Source organism: Gastrolobium bilobum, unplaced genomic scaffold, assembly GCF_033153095.1.
Source record: "Gastrolobium bilobum isolate Gb01-03AN ecotype WA unplaced genomic scaffold, APGP_CSIRO_Gbil_v1 utg20433, whole genome shotgun sequence".
Lineage (NCBI taxonomy): Eukaryota > Viridiplantae > Streptophyta > Magnoliopsida > Fabales > Fabaceae > Gastrolobium > Gastrolobium bilobum.
In genome coordinates, this window is record NW_026896419.1 from 65056 (window position 1) to 84845 (window position 19790).

General features: G+C 34.2%; 1 protein-coding gene and 1 non-coding gene across 2 annotated transcripts; both read left to right on the forward strand.

Moving 5' to 3' along the window:
• The first annotated feature begins 1920 nt into the window (after nt 1-1920).
• On the forward strand, nt 1921-17423 carry LOC133299626 (callose synthase 5-like). The gene is made up of 42 exons (XM_061499107.1): nt 1921-2104; nt 2221-2321; nt 3970-4091; nt 4200-4296; nt 4407-4517; nt 4602-4730; nt 5177-5269; nt 5427-5518; nt 5629-5755; nt 5899-6036; nt 6125-6201; nt 6315-6393; nt 6554-6679; nt 6765-6879; nt 7031-7365; nt 8430-8482; nt 8579-8639; nt 8729-8810; nt 8885-8934; nt 9040-9126; nt 9471-9593; nt 9680-9787; nt 9910-9990; nt 10067-10227; nt 10936-11059; nt 11168-11262; nt 11360-11477; nt 11645-11796; nt 12163-12272; nt 12356-12481; nt 12567-12635; nt 12878-13067; nt 13183-13294; nt 13378-13497; nt 13615-13730; nt 13818-13901; nt 14336-14448; nt 14527-14756; nt 15126-15923; nt 16257-16307; nt 16406-16591; nt 17001-17423. Exons 1-42 carry the CDS (start codon nt 1921-1923, stop codon nt 17235-17237), a joined length of 5763 nt encoding a protein of 1920 aa, XP_061355091.1. The 3' UTR covers nt 17238-17423.
• Nucleotides 12564-12650, forward strand: LOC133299636 (small nucleolar RNA J33). The gene has a single exon (XR_009749958.1). It is a non-coding gene; the product is annotated as a small nucleolar RNA J33 (small nucleolar RNA).
• Nucleotides 17424-19790: the final 2367 nt, after the last annotated feature.

Here is a 19790-nt window from a genome sequence, read left to right on the forward strand (position 1 = left end):
AATAGGCTGAATAATTACTAGTTACATAGATTACCAAAAAAAAATTACTAGTTACATAAATTTGTATGCCAATCTAATGCGAGAGTGTTGATAGGATCATACTACAAAAAAACGCAGCGTTTACTTGATTGCTAATGTGGGAGTTGGTCAAGTTATGCCATATATGCATAGGTCCAGAAAACATTTGCAAAATTGCTAACTATCCAAGCCTACACCAATATACATATATGAATGTACATGTGCTCCCGCAAAATTTTCTTCCGCAATGGGCTTCTTAATCCAATAATGGCATGTTTCTTGACTTGGTGCAAGAGTTTTGATATTCTTATACTTGTATCAATTGAAATTATTTTTATATGAAACATGATCATTTAACACCGGTATTAAACAAAAAGTTTGATACCTCATTTGAAAGTCGTGGATCTTGACTTGATCTAACGACTATGATTTGTAATCATGTAAGACCGTTGATTTTCATTGTTCTAACGACTCTTGAATGAGGTTTCAAATGATTACTAAAAAGTTGACACTAGATTCTAACTATTGATTTTCGCCAATCTGACAGTTATAATTTATTGAGTTACATTTATTAATTAATTAATAATTCTCAATAAATTATAACCTTGGATTAAAGAAAATCAATGGTTAAGATTTAGTGTAAAAAAATCTTATCGCATGTATATGTATCAGGAAATAATGATAACTATTTTTTTTTTTTTTTCATGTTGCTTCTTCTTACACGCTCATTTGAGATGTGTTTTCAAATGCATGGTTTAAGTTCTTCACCTTTGAAGCTCAATCTTTATAACCATTTTCTGCCCCACCCGAAGAAAGAAAAATGAAATATTGTAGGGACCGTAATTGCTTGACCGAATGACGCAGCAGAAGCAGTATTGCTGTAAAAGTTTTTATGTGTTTTTCTGATCGAAGCTATTCCTTAACGATTAATCAACTGCGCGAACAGTTAGACAAATCACTCGAATAAATTAACTAAACCTTAATCTCTTGATCAGTTCTGGTATAGTTAGACAAATCACTCGAATACACCATAATATTATATGTTAAATAGCGTGCAAGTATAGTTTCTAATGAAAATAATTACAACAATTTCTTCAATGTATATTTTTAATTTTTTGTTCTATAATGGAGTGATTTCCTTCTGGGATATGGCTAAATAAACATTGCATAAAAATGGACAGACTCTCCCTCAGACCAAAAAGGAATGACCGTGACAGATAGCCACACCGCCATCACCACAGAGCTTTGGAGTAGTCAAGGTCAAAGTCGTAACATTTCTTTGATTTTTAAACACTACTCTAACCTTTACAGGTTTCAGTACTAAAAAAAGGAAAAAAAAAACAATAAAATAAGGAGAGAAATAAAATGCAAACAGAACGAACAAAAAGGGACTTTGAAGTGTTCAAAAACAAAAAGTCCATAACCAAAAGTGTTTTCTCTCTGAAATGTTTCTTGCTTCCGGAAACGGTGTTGGTCCAGTGATTCCTCTCTCTCTCCCTCTCTCCCTTACATCTAATCACCACTCTCTCATTCCGCCACGTGTCATGTGTCATATTCTTCCGATTCTCCCGCGTTCTTTCTCTCTCTCTTGTCCATTCCTTTTTCTTCCTCTGTCCATAACCAAAAGTTGCAGCGTTACGCGGGAGACGCTCCAACTTCTTTTGAGATCTTATCTTTCTTTTTCTTTTTTTTTTTCATTTTTGGTTTTGAATTCTCAGGTCTACACAAGAGGTAGGTTCATTGAAGCGAAAATTAAACATAACATGCATTTCAATTCACGATTGTATTTTATGTTATTAATTTTGAAGATGCAGCATTATTTATATGGTTGCATTTGCGTTGTAATAACAGGGGAGTGGTTGAGAGTTGAAGGCGTAGGGAGCGTCGAGGTGGTCGACAGCAATGTCGAATCTCGAGCCGGCACCTCAGACGCTAACTCGGCGGCCGTCGAGAAGCGCCGCCATGACCACCTTCTCGACGGAGGTTTTCGACAACGAAGTCGTCCCCTCCTCACTCGCTTCCATCTCTCCTATTCTCCGTGTGGCCAATGAGATCGAAAGCGAACGCCCTAGGGTTGCCTATCTTTGTATGTTATGTTACTTACATCAATTTCATTTCATTTTCATTTTCATTTTCATTTTCATTTTCATTTGATCAGTTTTTGCTGAAATTGCTTGATTTGTTTTGTTTGTTATTTGGAAGGTCGGTTCTATGCGTTCGAGAAGGCGCATAGGTTGGATCAGAGCTCCAGTGGGCGTGGTGTGAGACAGTTTAAGACGCTGTTGCTGCAGCGATTGGAGAGGGTACGTAGGCAGGCTATAACTCTGTCTGTCTTCTCTCTAATAAATCAGTATTTTTGTTTTTGTTTCTGGGAAGAGTGTTTATCTTTTTAAATGACACGACTTATGTTAGGGGTGAGACTTACACAGTTATATTTTTTTGTCAGCTCTCTCTCCTCTTTTATTTATCTTTTTCTCTCACTTAAAATGACACAACTTTACATCCTTTAAAATGATACCCAGTTTTCTTTTTTCTTTTTTGTCTTTTTCTTAGCTTTTCATTGTTCCTTAATCTGTACCATTACTCCTGTAGTCCTGTATAATATAATAGAATATGCTTTGAATATTTAATTAATTAATCAATTAATTGCTAATAGAATAAGAACACCTGCACCAATTTTTTCTTTTAATTTCTTTTTTCCATCTCAGCCACTTGACTTGGCACGAAGCATTATTATAAGGGAAATTTTTTATTTTCATTCTGATTTTGTGATTTATTACTTGAATCTTTATGATTTTAAATTTATCATTTAAATTAACTGCGCTGAAATAATTTATTATTTAATTTTGTATGATTTTAAATTTTCACTTAAATTTGTTGTAGTTATAAATTTTTTCACTTAGATCCCTCGTGATTTAAAAAATAAATATTTAAAATAATTTTTCTCTTTTATTTTTAAAATATATTTGAAATCAAAAAAATATTATTTAAGATAAATTAAATATGTGTTATCAAAATAATATATTTATTTTTTTAGATAACATTAGAGTAAAAATAGATAAAATAAAATAAAATTCAAGAATAAATTATTTTAAATAAAAAAGAGGAAAAATTTATTTTAAATATTTATTTTTAAAAATTTTATTTTTGTAATCACCAAAAATCTAAGTGAAATATTTTTTAATCACAAAATATCTAAGAGAAAATTGAAAATCACACGAGTCAAAAGATAAATTATTTAAACATATTAGATTTAAGTGATATGTTTAAAATCACGTAAATCAAATGATAAATTACAAAATCAAAAATAAAGTTTTCTTTTATTATTATTATTATTATTAATTTATGGGAAAAATATTTATGTTTTTAAATGACATAACTTATATTCTTTCACTCTCACAGAGAGAGGTGAAACTCGTACCTTTATTTTTTTTGTCAATTCTCTTTCCTCTTCTATCTATGTCTTTTTCTCTCTTACAATGACACAACTTTACATCTTTTAAAATAAAATGAAGTATAGCTTAATTTATTATCTATTATTATGTTTAAACGACTTTCCCTAGCAAAGCATACAGTGTCGCGGTTCAGAGTATCTCGTTCCATTTCAGCACTATACACCTAATTTCTCTTGTAATGGACTCTGAAGACGTTATAGTTCATTTCCCTGCGGGCATGGGATTCAAGAACACGATTAGGTTCATTTGGGAAATATTTTTGGAAATGGGAGCAGTGGAGAACTGGGATTGGTTTGGTAGAGTTTTAATTGGTTATTGTGTTGTGGTGGTCTTTTAACGAGACGAGGAAATCATTTGGTTCGTTCCCAATAACAGATTATGGGTTTCCTGAAAAAACTGAACTAAGTAATTTTTTCCCCCTCTTATTTAAAGGGTGTCAGTGAGGAGTGTAGCCTTTTGATTCACATTTCAATTTACATTATTTCTGGAACTTTAGGACAATGCGTCCAGTCTTGCAGCTCGTCTTAAGAAGACAGATGCAAGGGAAATCCAGGCTTATTATCAGCAATATTATGAGCATTATGTCAGAGCTCTTGACCAAGGAGAGCAGGCTGATAGGTACATACCCTTCACGCGGTGTGTGTTATGTTAAATGTAGATACCTCTTTCCTCTCTGTGCTTAAATGGTTCTCTTCTTTTCCTTCTGCCCTTGAAATTCTCTTGCAGAGCACAGCTTGGTAAAGCTTACCAGACTGCTGGGGTTCTTTTTGAAGTGCTTTGTGCCGTTAATAAGACTGAGAAGGTCGAAGAAGTAGCTCCTGAGGTTAGTCTTGATTTATCTATACATTTTTTTTTTTCATTTTGTTGTGAAAATGGTTTTCTTTCAGCATTCATGTCTTGGAGACGTGACAGCAATGAGTTTTGTGTATTCAGATTATTGCGGCTGCAAGAGATGTCCAGGAAAAGACGGAGATTTATGCTCCTTTTAACATTCTTCCATTGGATTCTGCTGGGGCTTCTCAGCCTATTATGCAGCTTGAAGAGGTACCCTTATGCCATGATTGATGATGAGTCTTTGTTTCGTTTCGCCATTGCACTGAATTCCTTGGCTTTCTTTCCTTGTTATAGATTAAGGCAGCCGTTTCTGCGCTCTGGAATACTCGTGGATTGAACTGGCCTAGTTCATTCGAGCAGCATAGGCAGAGAACTGGAGATTTGGATCTGCTTGATTGGCTTAGAGCCATGTTTGGGTTCCAGGCATGTCTTTTTTTCTCCCAAATAGAACGGGAAAGGAGAAAGATTATTATTACACAAGTATTATTCCAGCTTCAGCTCAGCTTTTTGCTGTGCACGTTTTACATGTGGATAATTCTAATTAGCTAGTTCAGTTAGTTAGTTGTGCTCTGATACCATCTTAGTGAACTTCAAAGAAATCATCTTATTCATAATGAATCAATACAGGTAGCTACACTGATATATATATATATATATATATATATATATATATATATATATATATATATATACACACTAGCATAAAACGTGCTAGTAAAACGTGCGTGCGTAAAACGTGCACATCAAAAAGCTGAGCTGGAGCTGGAATAATATTACAGTTAGTTATACTCTGTAATTATTATGACTGACTAAAAGTTTTTTGGATAGCCCCTACAAATTCTTAATGTATTTGGTTTATTTTGGCTCAGAGGGACAACGTCAGGAACCAGAGAGAGCACTTGATTCTGCTTCTTGCTAACTCTCACATAAGGCTACAGCCCAAACCTGAGCCTCTCAATAAGGCATGTATCTGTCTCTTGCTTCTTCATAGAGTTAAATCAGAAATCATGAGAAATCTTGTCAAAACTTCATTTATTTAGTTATTAGGGTAACCTGCTTTGCTTTTGACCTGTGGTTAAATGACTTTGTAAATTTCTTTTTTCTTTTTGGCAAATGCAGCTCGATGATCGCGCTGTTGATGCAGTTTTGAATGATCTTTTTAAGAATTACAAAAATTGGTGTAATTTTTTGGGACGAAAACATAGTTTACGGTAACAATATCTCCATGAGCAAACAATTGTCCTACATTTCCCCATCAATTATTTGAGAACAAATATGAAATTTTTTATTCTAAAAGTGCTTATCTTGTTCTTTCGTACAGACTCCCTCAAGGTCAGCAAGAGATACAACAGAGGAAGTTACTTTATATGGGCTTGTATCTTCTTATATGGGGTGAAGCATCCAATGTTCGCTTCATGCCAGAATGCCTATGCTACATATTTCACAATGTGAGTACATATTTTTCATATGTTTCACAAGTATCTTGTGCCAGAATGTCTGTGCCAATGAAATATTTTTTTTTTTTTAATTTTTAATTTGTATTTATTAGTGATATACTGCATGTATTAATACTAGCCAACTATAACTTCAGATGGCATATGAACTTCACGGGTTATTGGCTGGAAATGTCAGCATTGTTACCGGTGAAAACATCAAGCCTTCTTATGGTGGTGATGATGAGGCATTCCTGCGCAAGGTTATAACTCCCATATACCGAGTAATTGAAAAGGTATGGTTCTTTCTGATATGGACAATGTCAGCATACTTCAGGTACCTCTCTTCTGGGTAATGAGTTATGATCACACTAATTAATACAGGAAGCTGAGAAGAGCGGAGATGGAAAGGCTCCTCACTCAGATTGGTGCAACTATGATGATCTAAATGAGTATTTCTGGTTCGTTTGGCTTTTAGGATTTTTATTTCTTATTGAAATTGACTTCGTTGGCTTGTTTCATCTTTTGTTTATTGACAATTTATTGTTTTGAATTTTGTTGCATTCTGTTGCAGGTCACCTGATTGCTTTTCTCTTGGGTGGCCCATGCGTGATGATGGTGAATTTTTCAAGTCAACATATAATTTGGCACAGGTATTTATTGTCTTAGAAGTTACTTGCCTGAATGTAAAATACTTATTGGTAAATGTTTTAAATCAACATATAATTTGGCATAGGTATTTATTCTCTTAGATCTAACTTGCCTGAATGTAAAATACTCATTGGTTCAATGCTTATATAAATTCCATATCAGGGAAGAAAGGGTGCTCCGAAAAAACCTGGAAGAACTGGTAAATCAAATTTTGTTGAGACACGGTCATTCTGGCACATCTTCCGCAGTTTTGATCGTCTTTGGACCTTTTATTTACTGGGTTTGCAGGTACTTGTTTTCAAAAGAAGGAAATGCTTATGCCAATACTTCCCTTGACTATTGTTCTGAGAAGGTCTGAATATTCTTATCGCAGGTGATTATCATTATTGCATGGAAAGGGATTTCATTGATGGATATCTTTGAGAAAAATGTCTTATATAATCTCTCTAGCATATTCATCACAGCAGCCATCCTCCGCTTTCTTCAAAGTATGATATATTCACTTAAGTGGCTTTGTATATGTATATTTAATATGCTACTATCATAAGCACTAGTTACTAGAATTTTTTTTACTGATGTTGGTTTAACCTAGTACTTGAAGAATTGACATTTCATTTGCTCATCTTTATTTTGATGTAGGTATCTTGGACCTGGTTCTGAACTTTCCAGGCTATCATCGCTGGAGATTCACCGATGTGCTACGAAATATTCTTAAAGTCATTGTTAGTCTTTTTTGGGCTATTGCTCTTCCACTCTTATATGTGCATTCCTTCAAGGGTGCCCCTGCGATTATTCAGAAGTTGCTTTCCTTTATTCATCAAACAAAGGGGCTTCCACCATTGTATATCTTGGCAGTTGCGGTGTATCTGCTTCCAAATTTACTAGCAGCTGTTCTCTTTCTTTTCCCAATGCTCAGGCGTTGGATTGAAAACTCAGACTGGCACATAGTTAGATTCCTCTTATGGTGGTCACAGGTACTTGTGCTATCTTATTTCACTTGCACATTTAGCTATTTCTCTTCATAATTATAAACTGAAATTATTGTGTTGGTACGATGCTTATTTCAATGTATTTATTGTTCATTGTGCAAGTAATGCATGTATCTACCTGACTACTATAGGAATCAGTAGGAAGAAATTGCTTTGTCAATTTTATTTGAATGGAAAACACTGATATCTGTCATGTTAAGTTCACACATCTTATATAACTGGCAAGGACTTTTTGTGGTGGGCATGATCCTTAAGGATCTAAGTGCCTGTAGTTATTAGTTAATGCACAAGTACATGTACAGACAAATATGTGTTCACATTCACATTCCATAACTGGTAGGATAGTAAAGCGCTTAGTACTGAATTATTTTGACTCTACATGTCCTCAGTTTGTTTTTGTAATATATTATCTTGAAAATAAACAATAACTTTAAACAATTAATCCTGCAGTTTGATGTAATTTAACTTGTCTGATCAAAGGTTTTCTTCCACTCTCCTTGGCATCATTACAGGAATGCTAACTATTTGTGGCGACAAATTTGTTAATGAGTTTCTGTAAATTTCAAAACTCCTAAAGTTTTTCTCGTCATTCTCCTTAAATTTCCAGCAACTTTAGTTGCCCTAAATCTTTCCATTTCTGTATATTTTTCTGCAATATTTTTGTGGCAATGTTTAAGTGAGAACTTTTATATTCTTTAAGAAAAAATATGGCCATAAAATTGATATTCTATTAATGATCAGAATTTTGTACATAATGGCAGCATCTATCATCTACCAAAGCATCCAAGTTTGTAGCCGTAGATTTTTTTTTTTTTGGTGTAATTGCAATTCAAAGTCTGAACTGACAACTCAATCAAGAGGCCAGATGATGATACTTTTTGTTTTTAATATACTCTTTTCTCTATATTCCAAATGCATGAATAATGAGTTAGTGGTTTTTAATCTTTCAAAAGCCTTCCTGTGTTCCTGAAAAATGCCTCTCTTTTAAATAATCTGGGATCTTTGAGCATCATTTATTCATTTCTGAATTTTTATTTCTCCTTGTGCAGCCAAGAATCTATATTGGAAGAGGAATGCATGAAAGTCAATTTACTCTCATAAAGTGAGTTTCACAGAACACTGTTATTTATTCAAGGTTTGTGCTCCTGTTATTCGTTTAAAATTTGTTTCATCATCTAATTTCTTTTTTGAATTCCAGGTACACTCTTTTCTGGGTGATTCTTTTGGCTGCGAAATTTTCTTTCAGCTATTTTGTCCAGGTAATTTTTACACGTGCAGTCATTGTTATATTCCTATTTGTGTCTTGTGAAGTTGTTGGGTTTCTTTTAACTGTTTTCTCTATCTTCAGATCAAACCTCTAGTTCAACCAACTAAGGACATAATGAGCATTCGACATATTGATTTTGCTTGGAATGAGTTTTTCCCCCATGGTAATTTCTTCATCTTTAATGATTCCATTGTAACACTGTTAATTCTATTAATCTAATATTTTTGGTCTATGCAGCTCAACATAACTATGGTGCAGTTGTTGCGCTCTGGGCTCCCGTAATTATGGTGCGTATTCTATATTTCCTGGTTATGTTCACATATATTGCTCTTTTCATTTGTTCGGGATGAATTTTTTTCAGTGTAACATCTGAGTTTACATTTCAAATGCAGGTTTATTTCATGGACACTCAAATTTGGTATGCCATCTTCTCAACTGTGTCTGGTGGTGTTACTGGAGCCTTTGACCGTCTAGGAGAGGTCATTGTCAATTTTATCTTATTTCTATCTTTCTATATCTGGAGATAATTTGAGAACTGACTATTTTATTGGTTTTCTTCTTTTATGTAAAGCATACAAAAAATTTGAACCTATTTAATCAAGAAATTTATAAGACCCTTTTGGACACAAAGTACTGGATCATCATTTATGTATATTATATAAGAAATTTTTTAGTCTCCAATCTGTAACTAGACTCAAATTTCCCTTTTCATTTTACGGGAGAACTTCAGATTGGATTACTCTTATGGGACCAAATAGAGTAAAGTACTTCAAGCCACAATCTCTCAGCAGCCACTTAACGTTGTTATCTATTTGCTTAACAGATACGCACTCTGAGCATGCTAAGGTCACGGTTTCAGTCATTGCCTGGTGCATTCAACACATACTTGGTTCCTACTGACAAGAAACAGAAAAACAAATTCTCTTTCTCAAAGCGATTTGCTGAGGTTTGTATAACATTTTCATTTCATTGCTAACTACAGTAAGCTAAATATAATTATTTATCTTCACTTATGTTTTCATGTTTGTATAGATTTCTACAAGTCGAAGGAGTGAAGCTGCTAAGTTTGCCCAATTATGGAATGAAATTATTTGTAGTTTTCGTGAGGAAGATATCTTAAGTGATAGGAAAGGCCTCAAAGTCAAACTCTTTAGTTTCTTTTCTCTGTCCTCTCTCCTAGCTTCTACTCTTTCTCCTTCATCTTTTGATTTGTTGTCCATCACCTATTAAGGACTAAACTATGTTTGCATCACTCCAGGGAGATGGATCTTTTGTTGGTTCCTTACTCATCAGATCCTAGCCTTAAAATAATTCAGTGGCCACCGTTTCTGCTTGCAAGCAAGGTCTGTGTAATTCAAATTTTTATATTCTTGTGTTTGTTACCAGTTCATATAATTGACTCCTGCTCTACCTTTGCAGATTCCAATAGCTCTGGATATGGCAGCCCAATTTCGAGGAAGGGACTCTGATCTTTGGAAGCGCATATGTTCCGATGAATACATGAAGTGTGCTGTGATTGAATGCTATGAATCTTTTAAAAATGTCCTGCATACTTTGCTGGTTGGAGAAGCTGAAAAAAGGTAGTTTTTAGTATCTTTTCTTGTTGATGTTTGTCCATTTTAGTTTACACTTCATACTAGAAGCATTATCAGTGTAACGTTATAAATAATCCTACCCATATTTTTTTAGGTAGCACAATTGAGATCCAGTTCTATTAGCACTCTATCTTGCTTTCCTTTACCAAGTTCTTTTCTGTACAAAGACTACAAATTTGGCTCTTATTGTTTCTATTGAATTCCATGAAGAGGTATGCTAGCAAACAATCTGACTCACTTTTTTCAACACTATTATTGGGTGAAATACTATGCTGGCTCCACTAATAGAGAGTGGTGCCAGGTTATCTTGTAGGGCCAGTGTGGGATTTTACCCAATAATAAAGAGAGTTTTGGGAACAGTGTCAAAGAGTACATTGCTAGCATTTCTCTATGAATAGAAATTAGCCTTTTATGATGTGCTTTTGCATTTGATTTATTAATCTTTATATATTTAAATCATTTTTCTGGATCCCTTGACAACTCAAAATAAATATAGGAAGAAATGGTTAACTTGCTTAATAAATTTTTAGTTTCAACCACATTAATTCGAAATTTCTTGCATTAGAAAGGCCATTCGAAATTTCATTTCAGCTGTTTTTGTTTTTTTTACTTAACTAGGGCTTAAAATTGAAGCTATAAAAGTTTCATTAAAACCATATCATTATCAGTTCTGAATCCACTGTGATGGAACAGGACAATCTCTGTCATCATTAGGGAAGTCGAAAGCGCCATATCTAAGAATACACTTCTTACAAATTTCCGAATGGGATTTTTGCCTTCCCTATGTAAGAAATTCGTGGAGCTTGTGGAGATCTTGGTGAGTCATTCAAAGGAAAACTAATCATATCTGCCCTTTGTAGTCCTGAATGGTTGCTTGTCTCTAACTATCTTATCTGGAAGCTTACATATTCCTTTCTGGTTATAGAAAAATGCAGATTCATCAAAGCGAGATACAGTGGTGGTCTTGTTGCAAGACATGTTAGAAGTGTTTACTCGTGATATGATGGTGAATGAGATCAGGTTGGCTACTTAATCACATTGAATTGGTAATATAATATTACTTGTGGCTCTTATTAAAAATAATAATGTTTGCTTTTCATAATGTGATGTTCATCAGTGAATTGGCAGAAATTAATCATAGTAGTAAGGATAGTGGAAGGCAACTTTTTGCTGGTACTGATGCAAAACCTGCTGTCCTATTCCCTCCTGTGGTTACAGCACAATGGGAGGAACAAGTACGTAGTAATATTATTAAAATTACAATAGTTACTCTTTTATGGTTTATATTATTATTAACTTTTCAGATGCTTCTCTTCTTCCTTAATAAAATTTCTTTTTCTATATATAAAAAAAAGAAATATCCACATTCTTCTATAACTTCTGAATAATTATGATATTTCAGATTAGACGTCTTTATTTACTCTTAACGGTGAGGGAATCTGCTATTGAGGTTCCCACAAACCTTGAAGCGCGCAGAAGAATTGCATTCTTTTCCAATTCGTTGTTCATGGACATGCCACGTGCTCCACGCGTTCGTAAAATGCTCTCATTCAGGTCTGATGCATGTTTCAAAAATGGCAATGAAGATATATGCCAATGTCACGCTTTGTATATTAAACTGCATGAACTTCATCCTTTTCTTCTGGACATTAAACTTATTCATATTGAATATTGACATCTTCATAGAGCTAATAGATGCTATAACCATTAGGGTTATGTGGTGTTTTCCTTAAATTGTGATGAAGAATACTATCTTTCTTTGCACATCTAAAGTCTTATATATTAGACACATTATCTTTTTCTGGGTTATTTATTTAATATTTAATTTGTAAAGCAATTTGTGATGCATAAGTGTTGAAATCTGATCTATTCTGAAGTTGACCTGTGCTTATATAATAGCATTTTGCTTATTGTTTGCAGTGTCCTAACTCCATACTACAGTGAAGAGACTGTCTATTCAAAGAATGACCTTGAGGTTGAAAACGAAGATGGTGTGTCAATCATATATTACTTGCAGAAGATCTTCCCTGGTTTGTAATAACTACCACTGTATACCTTTACTGTATTTTGCTAGTAGAGAAAGGAGTGGCTAAAATCTAGTTAATTTTACCAGATGAGTGGAATAACTTCATGGAGCGACTTGATTGTAAGAAAGATAGTGAAATATGGGAGAAAGATGAGCATATATTGCAGCTACGGCACTGGGCCTCGTTACGAGGACAAACTCTTTCCAGGACAGGTAACCATGACTTCTCCCTCTCCATCCCCACAGGCAGGGTCTGGTTGATTAATATTTTGCCTCTTGTACTTATTAATTGATGCAGTTAGAGGAATGATGTACTACCGACGGGCTCTTAAGCTCCAAGCTTTTCTTGATATGGCTAATGAAAAGGGTAAGATTTATTCTGAGCTATTTAGATAAATCTAATTTCTACTGTGGCCGTGGCAGGCATGTGACTTGTATCTTTTTCAAATCCTGGGGCTTAGCCTTTTCTTATATGTAAATGACTGTCACTTACATGCAATTCACTATGTATAATAAAAAGACTTTTCATATTCTTCATGGTGGTTGACAAAAGAATAGTTGTCTGCCAAGAATAATGATTGTATGGTTTTGCTGCTATCTTGTGGGCAGAGATACTTGATGGCTATAAAGCTATTGCCGTCCCATCTGAGGAAGATAAAAAGAGTCAGAGATCCCTATATGCCAGTTTAGAGGCTGTCGCTGACATGAAATTTACATATGTTGCTACCTGCCAGAACTATGGGAATCAAAAGCGTAGCGGAGACCGCCATGCAACAGACATCCTGAATTTGATGGTTAAGTATGTTCTCCAATTGATTAATTAAACTCAGTTCAAATACAATATAAATATTTGGCTTTTAATTTTCTGAAATCCACTTGATTTAAGAATATAATTTCTGGCTCTTCATTTGTAGCAATCCCGCACTTCGTGTGGCATATATTGACGAAGTTGAAGAAAGAGAAGGAGGAAAAGTACAGAAAGTTTATTATTCTGTATTGGTCAAAGCTGTGGACAACCTTGACCAAGTAAATGCTTATTGATATCAGAAAATAAGTTAATTTACTCATGGTTACCTTAGAACTTATGGTTTTATCATTTTCTCTAAAAGGAAATATTTCGAATTAAACTGCCGGGTCCAGCAAAGTTAGGAGAAGGGAAGCCTGAAAATCAAAATCATGCCATCATTTTTACTAGAGGGGAAGCTCTTCAGACTATCGACATGAACCAGGTAAAGCATTATAAACTTTTTTCTTTTAAATGAAAAATATTATAAACTTTGAAACTATAACAAGTTGAAACTGGGAGTCAGTGCCTATTAAGATGGTGTATTGCATATTTCTTCTAGGATAATTACTTGGAAGAAGCTTTAAAAATGCGTAACCTTTTGGAAGAATTTAGCGAGGATCACGGGGTGCGCCGACCCACTATATTAGGTGTTCGTGAGCATATCTTTACTGGCAGGTCTGATGAATTTTATTCCACATACAGTGAACACTTTGTTGTGTTAAGTTCCTATTATATTACTTAAATCTATCACTTGCTATACAGTGTCTCTTCTTTGGGTTGGTTTATGTCAAATCAAGAAACAAGCTTTGTCACAATCGGTCAAAGAGTTCTTGCGAGACCCCTGAAGTAAGTTTTTCTCTAGTGATTTCATGACATGGTTGACTTATAATGTGTACTTGTTTATCTTCTATAATAAATCAGGAACCTCCTGCTTAACAATTGGCTCATACAAGACCTCATCCAAAGTTGAAACACTGATTTTATTTAAGAGAAAAGCAAATGCAATATAAATAGAACTACCTTCAAAGGCTAACGTATTATTCAAACGATACTTATCCGTGTTTTGCTTACTGATGAATTTTCTGCTTTCTCCTTCCCTCTTATTTCCTTTTCTCGTTGGATGTCATTTCCTATGCTATTTGAATTTTTGGAGACAATGATTAGTGAACTACTGAATTTTTCTTTTCCATCACTTCTGCCACTGTTGCAACAAATAAACTATTACAATGGGTATAGTACATATACGTATTCTGGCTTATGATGGATTTGTTCAATTCTAGGGTACGATTCCACTACGGTCATCCGGATGTTTTTGATAGAATTTTCCATATTACCCGTGGAGGAATTAGCAAGGCATCTCGTGGCATCAATCTGAGCGAGGACATTTTTGCTGGTAACATTCTTGAAACATCTTTCTTTGCTGTAATATTTGATATTTCTTCCTCTGCATCATATGCCTTTCCTTATATAGGATTCAACTCAACGTTACGACGCGGGAATATTACTCATCATGAATATATCCAAGTTGGAAAGGGTAGAGATGTTGGGCTTAATCAAATCTCACTTTTTGAAGCAAAAGTGGCTTGTGGTAACGGAGAGCAGATATTAAGCAGAGATCTCTACCGGCTAGGGCATCGTTTTGACTTTTTCCGCATGCTATCTTTTTATTTTACGACGGTTGGATTTTTTATCAGCTCAATGGTAATGGTTAATGCATTTAGGATAAAGCAAAACAATACTTGCTGTTTTATATAGATGCTATTTATTTTTTACTTTTTTTTGTTCAAAACTGTGTTATTAAAATTAAACTAATGGTATATCTAATAAACAAGTTAATCCCAATGAGTAATGGACATGAAAATTAATCTCTAATCACTTGAACACTAAACCATATATATCCCCGCCCTACAAAATGAGAACCTGACTGAGTATTGTTATGCTGAGAGCTGACGATTTCTATTGGGAAGCTATATAATTTGTCTTGGTTAATATCTATTTAAATTTGCATTTTTTATTTTTATTTTTTTAATTCTGCACATAGCAATAAATCATTCTTTTGCTGATTCATAGATTGTGGTTCTCACGTCTTATGCTTTCCTATATGGCAAACTATACTTGTCATTGAGTGGATTTGAGACTGCAATAGTAAAGTTAGCTAGGAGAAAGGGAGATGATGCACTAAAGGCAGCAATGGCTTCGCAATCCCTTGTTCAAATAGGACTTCTAATGACTTTGCCCATGGTCATGGAAATTGGACTAGAGAGAGGATTCAGAACTGCTTTGGGTGATCTCATAATAATGCAGTTGCAGCTAGCACCTGTTTTCTTCACTTTCTCACTAGGGACAAAGATGCACTATTTTGGGCGCACTATCCTGCATGGAGGGGCAAAATACAGAGCAACTGGGCGTGGTTTTGTAGTGCGACATGAGAAGTTTGCGGAAAATTATAGGCTGTACTCTAGGAGTCACTTCGTTAAAGGGATTGAGCTCACAATATTGCTCATATGTTATAAGATTTATGGATCAGCAACACCTGAATCAGCAACATATGGCCTTCTCTCATGGTCAATGTGGTTTTTGGTTTGTTCTTGGTTGTTTTCTCCTTTCCTTTTTAATCCATCAGGATTTGAGTGGCAAAAGATAGTTGACGATTGGGATGATTGGAAAAAATGGATAAGTAGTCGTGGTGGTATTGGTGTTCCTTCAAACAAGAGTTGGGAGTCATGGTGGGATGAGGAACAGGAGCATCTGCGGCACACTGGGTTTTTTGGCCGTATTTGTGAGATTATTCTTTCCCTGCGTTTCTTTGTCTATCAGTATGGGATTGTGTATCATCTCAATGTAGCCAGAGGTGACAAGAGCATCATGGTAATTATGCTTGCTTGCTTATTTAATTTTTATTTAATGTTGTCATGTCAAACTCTGGAACCTACATGAAAGGGTTCCCCTTCTTATGTTCATACTCTAATATTCATGCTAACAGAAAATAGGCTTTTTTACTCCTGTAATTCGGAATGTTGTTAACAGGGATTAGACGAAGTAGTTTCTTGGATATAGCAGCATTTAGTCCTTTTCCAAATACCATGATCTCATTAGAGAATCTTCCCCCACCCCCATAACTCACCAGAAAAAAAAGAAATGAAAGAAATAACAGAAATGACTGTATAGGGAAGAATTTTCTGACATGCATTTTCTCTTCAGGTTTATGCTCTGTCCTGGCTAGTGATAGTGGCTGTCATGATTATCTTGAAGGTTGGTATTCAGTGATCAAAAAGTTCATTCTGAATGAAGAATTTTTTCTGCTTTTGCTTGATAATGATTTTATTAATTGGTGGCATCTGAAACTGCAGATTGTGTCCATGGGTAGAAAGAAGTTTAGCGCAGATTTCCAGTTGATGTTTCGTCTTCTCAAATTGTTTCTGTTTATTGGAGCCATTGTCGCTCTGGGCTTAATGTTTACTCTGCTTAGTCTCACAGTTGGAGACATCTTTGCGAGCCTCCTAGCCTTTTTGCCAACGGCATGGGCACTTATACAGGTACTTTTTTAGTAGTCATTACCTCTTGTTTTGGTGCATATTTGTCTAATACGATCATGCCGAATATACACTTGACTTTAATTTGTATCCCAGACCTTATGTCAGGCCTGTCTTGGCACTTGTTTACACCTTCAGGAATAATTATTATCCCTATGTTGTCTCATGTTACTGACTCGAGTAGTATGGTTCACTCACTCATCATGGCAATCGCTAATTTAATTAAATATTGTACTCTCAAAATATTAGATTACATGTGATAATCATTTCTCTTGATATAAGATCTTAAACTAAGTAACTTGGTTTTTCCTTCTTCATTCATGCAATTAGAAAAGCTTCCCTAATGATTCCTGTTGCTACAGTGAATGTAAAATAACTTCTTTCTGATTGGTGTGGCGTTATATATATGCAGATAGGACAAGCATGCAGGCCATTGGTGAAGGGCATTGGAATGTGGAGTTCTGTCAAAGCTTTAGCAAGGGGCTACGAATACCTGATGGGAGTGGTTATCTTTACACCGGTGGCCGTCTTGGCTTGGTTCCCATTTGTTTCAGAATTCCAAACTAGGCTGCTATTCAACCAAGCATTCAGCCGAGGTCTTCAAATCCAGCGCATTCTGGCTGGTGGCAAGAAGCATAAGCAGGGCTGAACCAAACCCATCTGAATCATTTTGTTACAGACAGAATATCATATAAGAGTTCTAGCATACTGAGAAATTTAAGCAAAATTATGTCACAGAGCGCATACCCCATATGAACTGTGTATGGCTTATCAAAATATCTGTTAGTTCTAACAATAGCTCTGGGTAAAAAAGGCCGGTTTGTTTATATTTGTTAGTGGGAGAAGAATACTTCGAGCCAGTGTTGATAAAATCTCGAATATTGATGAGTACTATCAAAATTCCAAAGTGTTATAAAATTGTATCTGATTGCCTCATCATTCTTATTCTCCTCTCTCCACGTAGAAGCTGAAGAATTGAATATAGAATTTTGTATAATTGTTTACCAGACTTTGATACTAAAAACTTCGTGCACTTCCCCTTCTCTCCCTGCTCTCCACATTTCCTATGAAAATAAGATTGGGATCCTTATATTACGACAATTTTGACCCTTACTTAACAATAAATGAAGGCTATTTCATATCATAGTAATAATAATTGTATCATTTTAAATAAAATTGCACTGTTTTGATATATATTTGTTAGCCTTTAATATTTTTTTTCCTTTACAAAATTTGGAGTAGAGAGAAAGACAAAATATTATGGAGGAGAGAGAATTTAAAAATTCAATAAATATATATCAAAATATGATCTTTTCACACAAAGTTGTGACAATTGTTTTTCTCTTATAATAATAATCTTTAAAGATTGATTTTGAAGATGATTATAGTGCAAAAGTAAATTGAGTAATAGTATAAATCTTTAATAATTGAAGATTTAGTTCAATACACGTTTTTTTTAAAGCATTCAATTAAATAATAGTTTTAAAAAAAATATTAACAAATATTCATATTTAAATATTTGAAAATAAAATTGTAGATATGTTATAAAATATAAAGATAATTGGAAGAGAGATAGAGGGAATATGTTCTTATTGTCTATTCGTATATCCATGATGCTTTGTATATGTCTTATTTATAGGCTCAAAAGACATGAAAGTTACAATAATATCATTAGCTACGATTACTTCTCCAACGGTCATAACTTCTTCAATGGTCATATAACGGATATGGATAACCAATAATTAAATTATTTATAATACTCCTCCTTGGATGTCAATAATCCTATTGAGAAGAAATAGGTACTAGAAGCTGCCTCATTAAAAATCTTACCAGGAAAACCCAATGAGACAAAATCACGGTGAAGGAAAAAAGAGTGCAACATGTATTTCACTCCCCCTGACGATAACATTATTTAATATCATTTTTGATTACGAAAAATAATTACACATTAGTTCTTTAATTATGACATGAATTCTATCTCTATGAATATGGATAAAAAAAAGAAAAAAGGGGGTGGGGGAGATTTTTTCTTTCCATTTTCTTCGTTCCTTTTCTTCTTCATTTTTTGCAAGTAAAGGGAGACTTAAAAGAGTTTATACGCATCTCAATCTTGTATTCTCAAAACTTGAAGTGGGTAATAGTAAATAAATCTGCCAAATTGAACGAATTTGCTGAACATCAATTTCACCATTTTGTTGAAGATCATGAGTGAAGAAGAATTTTGGTGACATATGCTTCGTTCTGTCTCCTTTGATGTATCCTCCATTTAATTGAGCTATGCAAGCAGCATTATCTTCATGCAATATTGTTGGAACCTCTTTTTCTAACTAAAAACCGCATGCTTTTCGGATGTGTTGCGTCATTGACCTTGATCCAACACATTCTTGACTTTCTTCATGAATTGCTATTATCCCATGGTCGTGCTTCCACTTGTAAATAAATATCATGTTTGGAATCCAACTTTGTGTGGATGCTGCATTATTCTAGTTTCTTCATATCGAAAATAATTAATTCCCGCTAACAAATTTATAAATAAAGATAAAATATAAGAATAAGGGGGAAGATATGAGGTTCAAAATCCAAACATCCACTTTAATAATTTTATAATCTCCACTTGGATGTTCACCTTTTAATAATAAGATTGTCTCGATTGAACTAAGATATGGCACTAAAAAAAAAATTCATGATTTTTCATGGGTTTAAATGAATATTTTATTTATGTCAATCAAGCTCATATAACCATTGGGGTACTCAATGGATTTGTTTTAACCATGTAAAATATATTTAAATTACAAATCAACTGGTAGATAAATATTTTATTAAGGTGATTATACCACACATGTCTTTATTGCTTTAATCCATTAACGATATTTGAAGCTTCATTCAACGAATTTCCCGGGAATTTTTATATGCTTCAAGCATTTTAGATCTTTCTAGGATTTTCATATATATTTCACTATCGATTGAATAAGCCACATAAATAAGCTATAATAACATCTATTAGACGCATGTCAACCTTTTCATGTACTGCCAGATTATTAAAATATCTGAAGGTGATCTCATCCACCACAAGAGAATATATTTTCATATAATAGATGCCAGGTTTTTGCAAAATTCTTGTGCTACAACAACTTCATTATAATTTGTGCACATTTGGCATTACACCTTCGTGTTTGGACTACAGGTTCAAAAAACTTTAAAT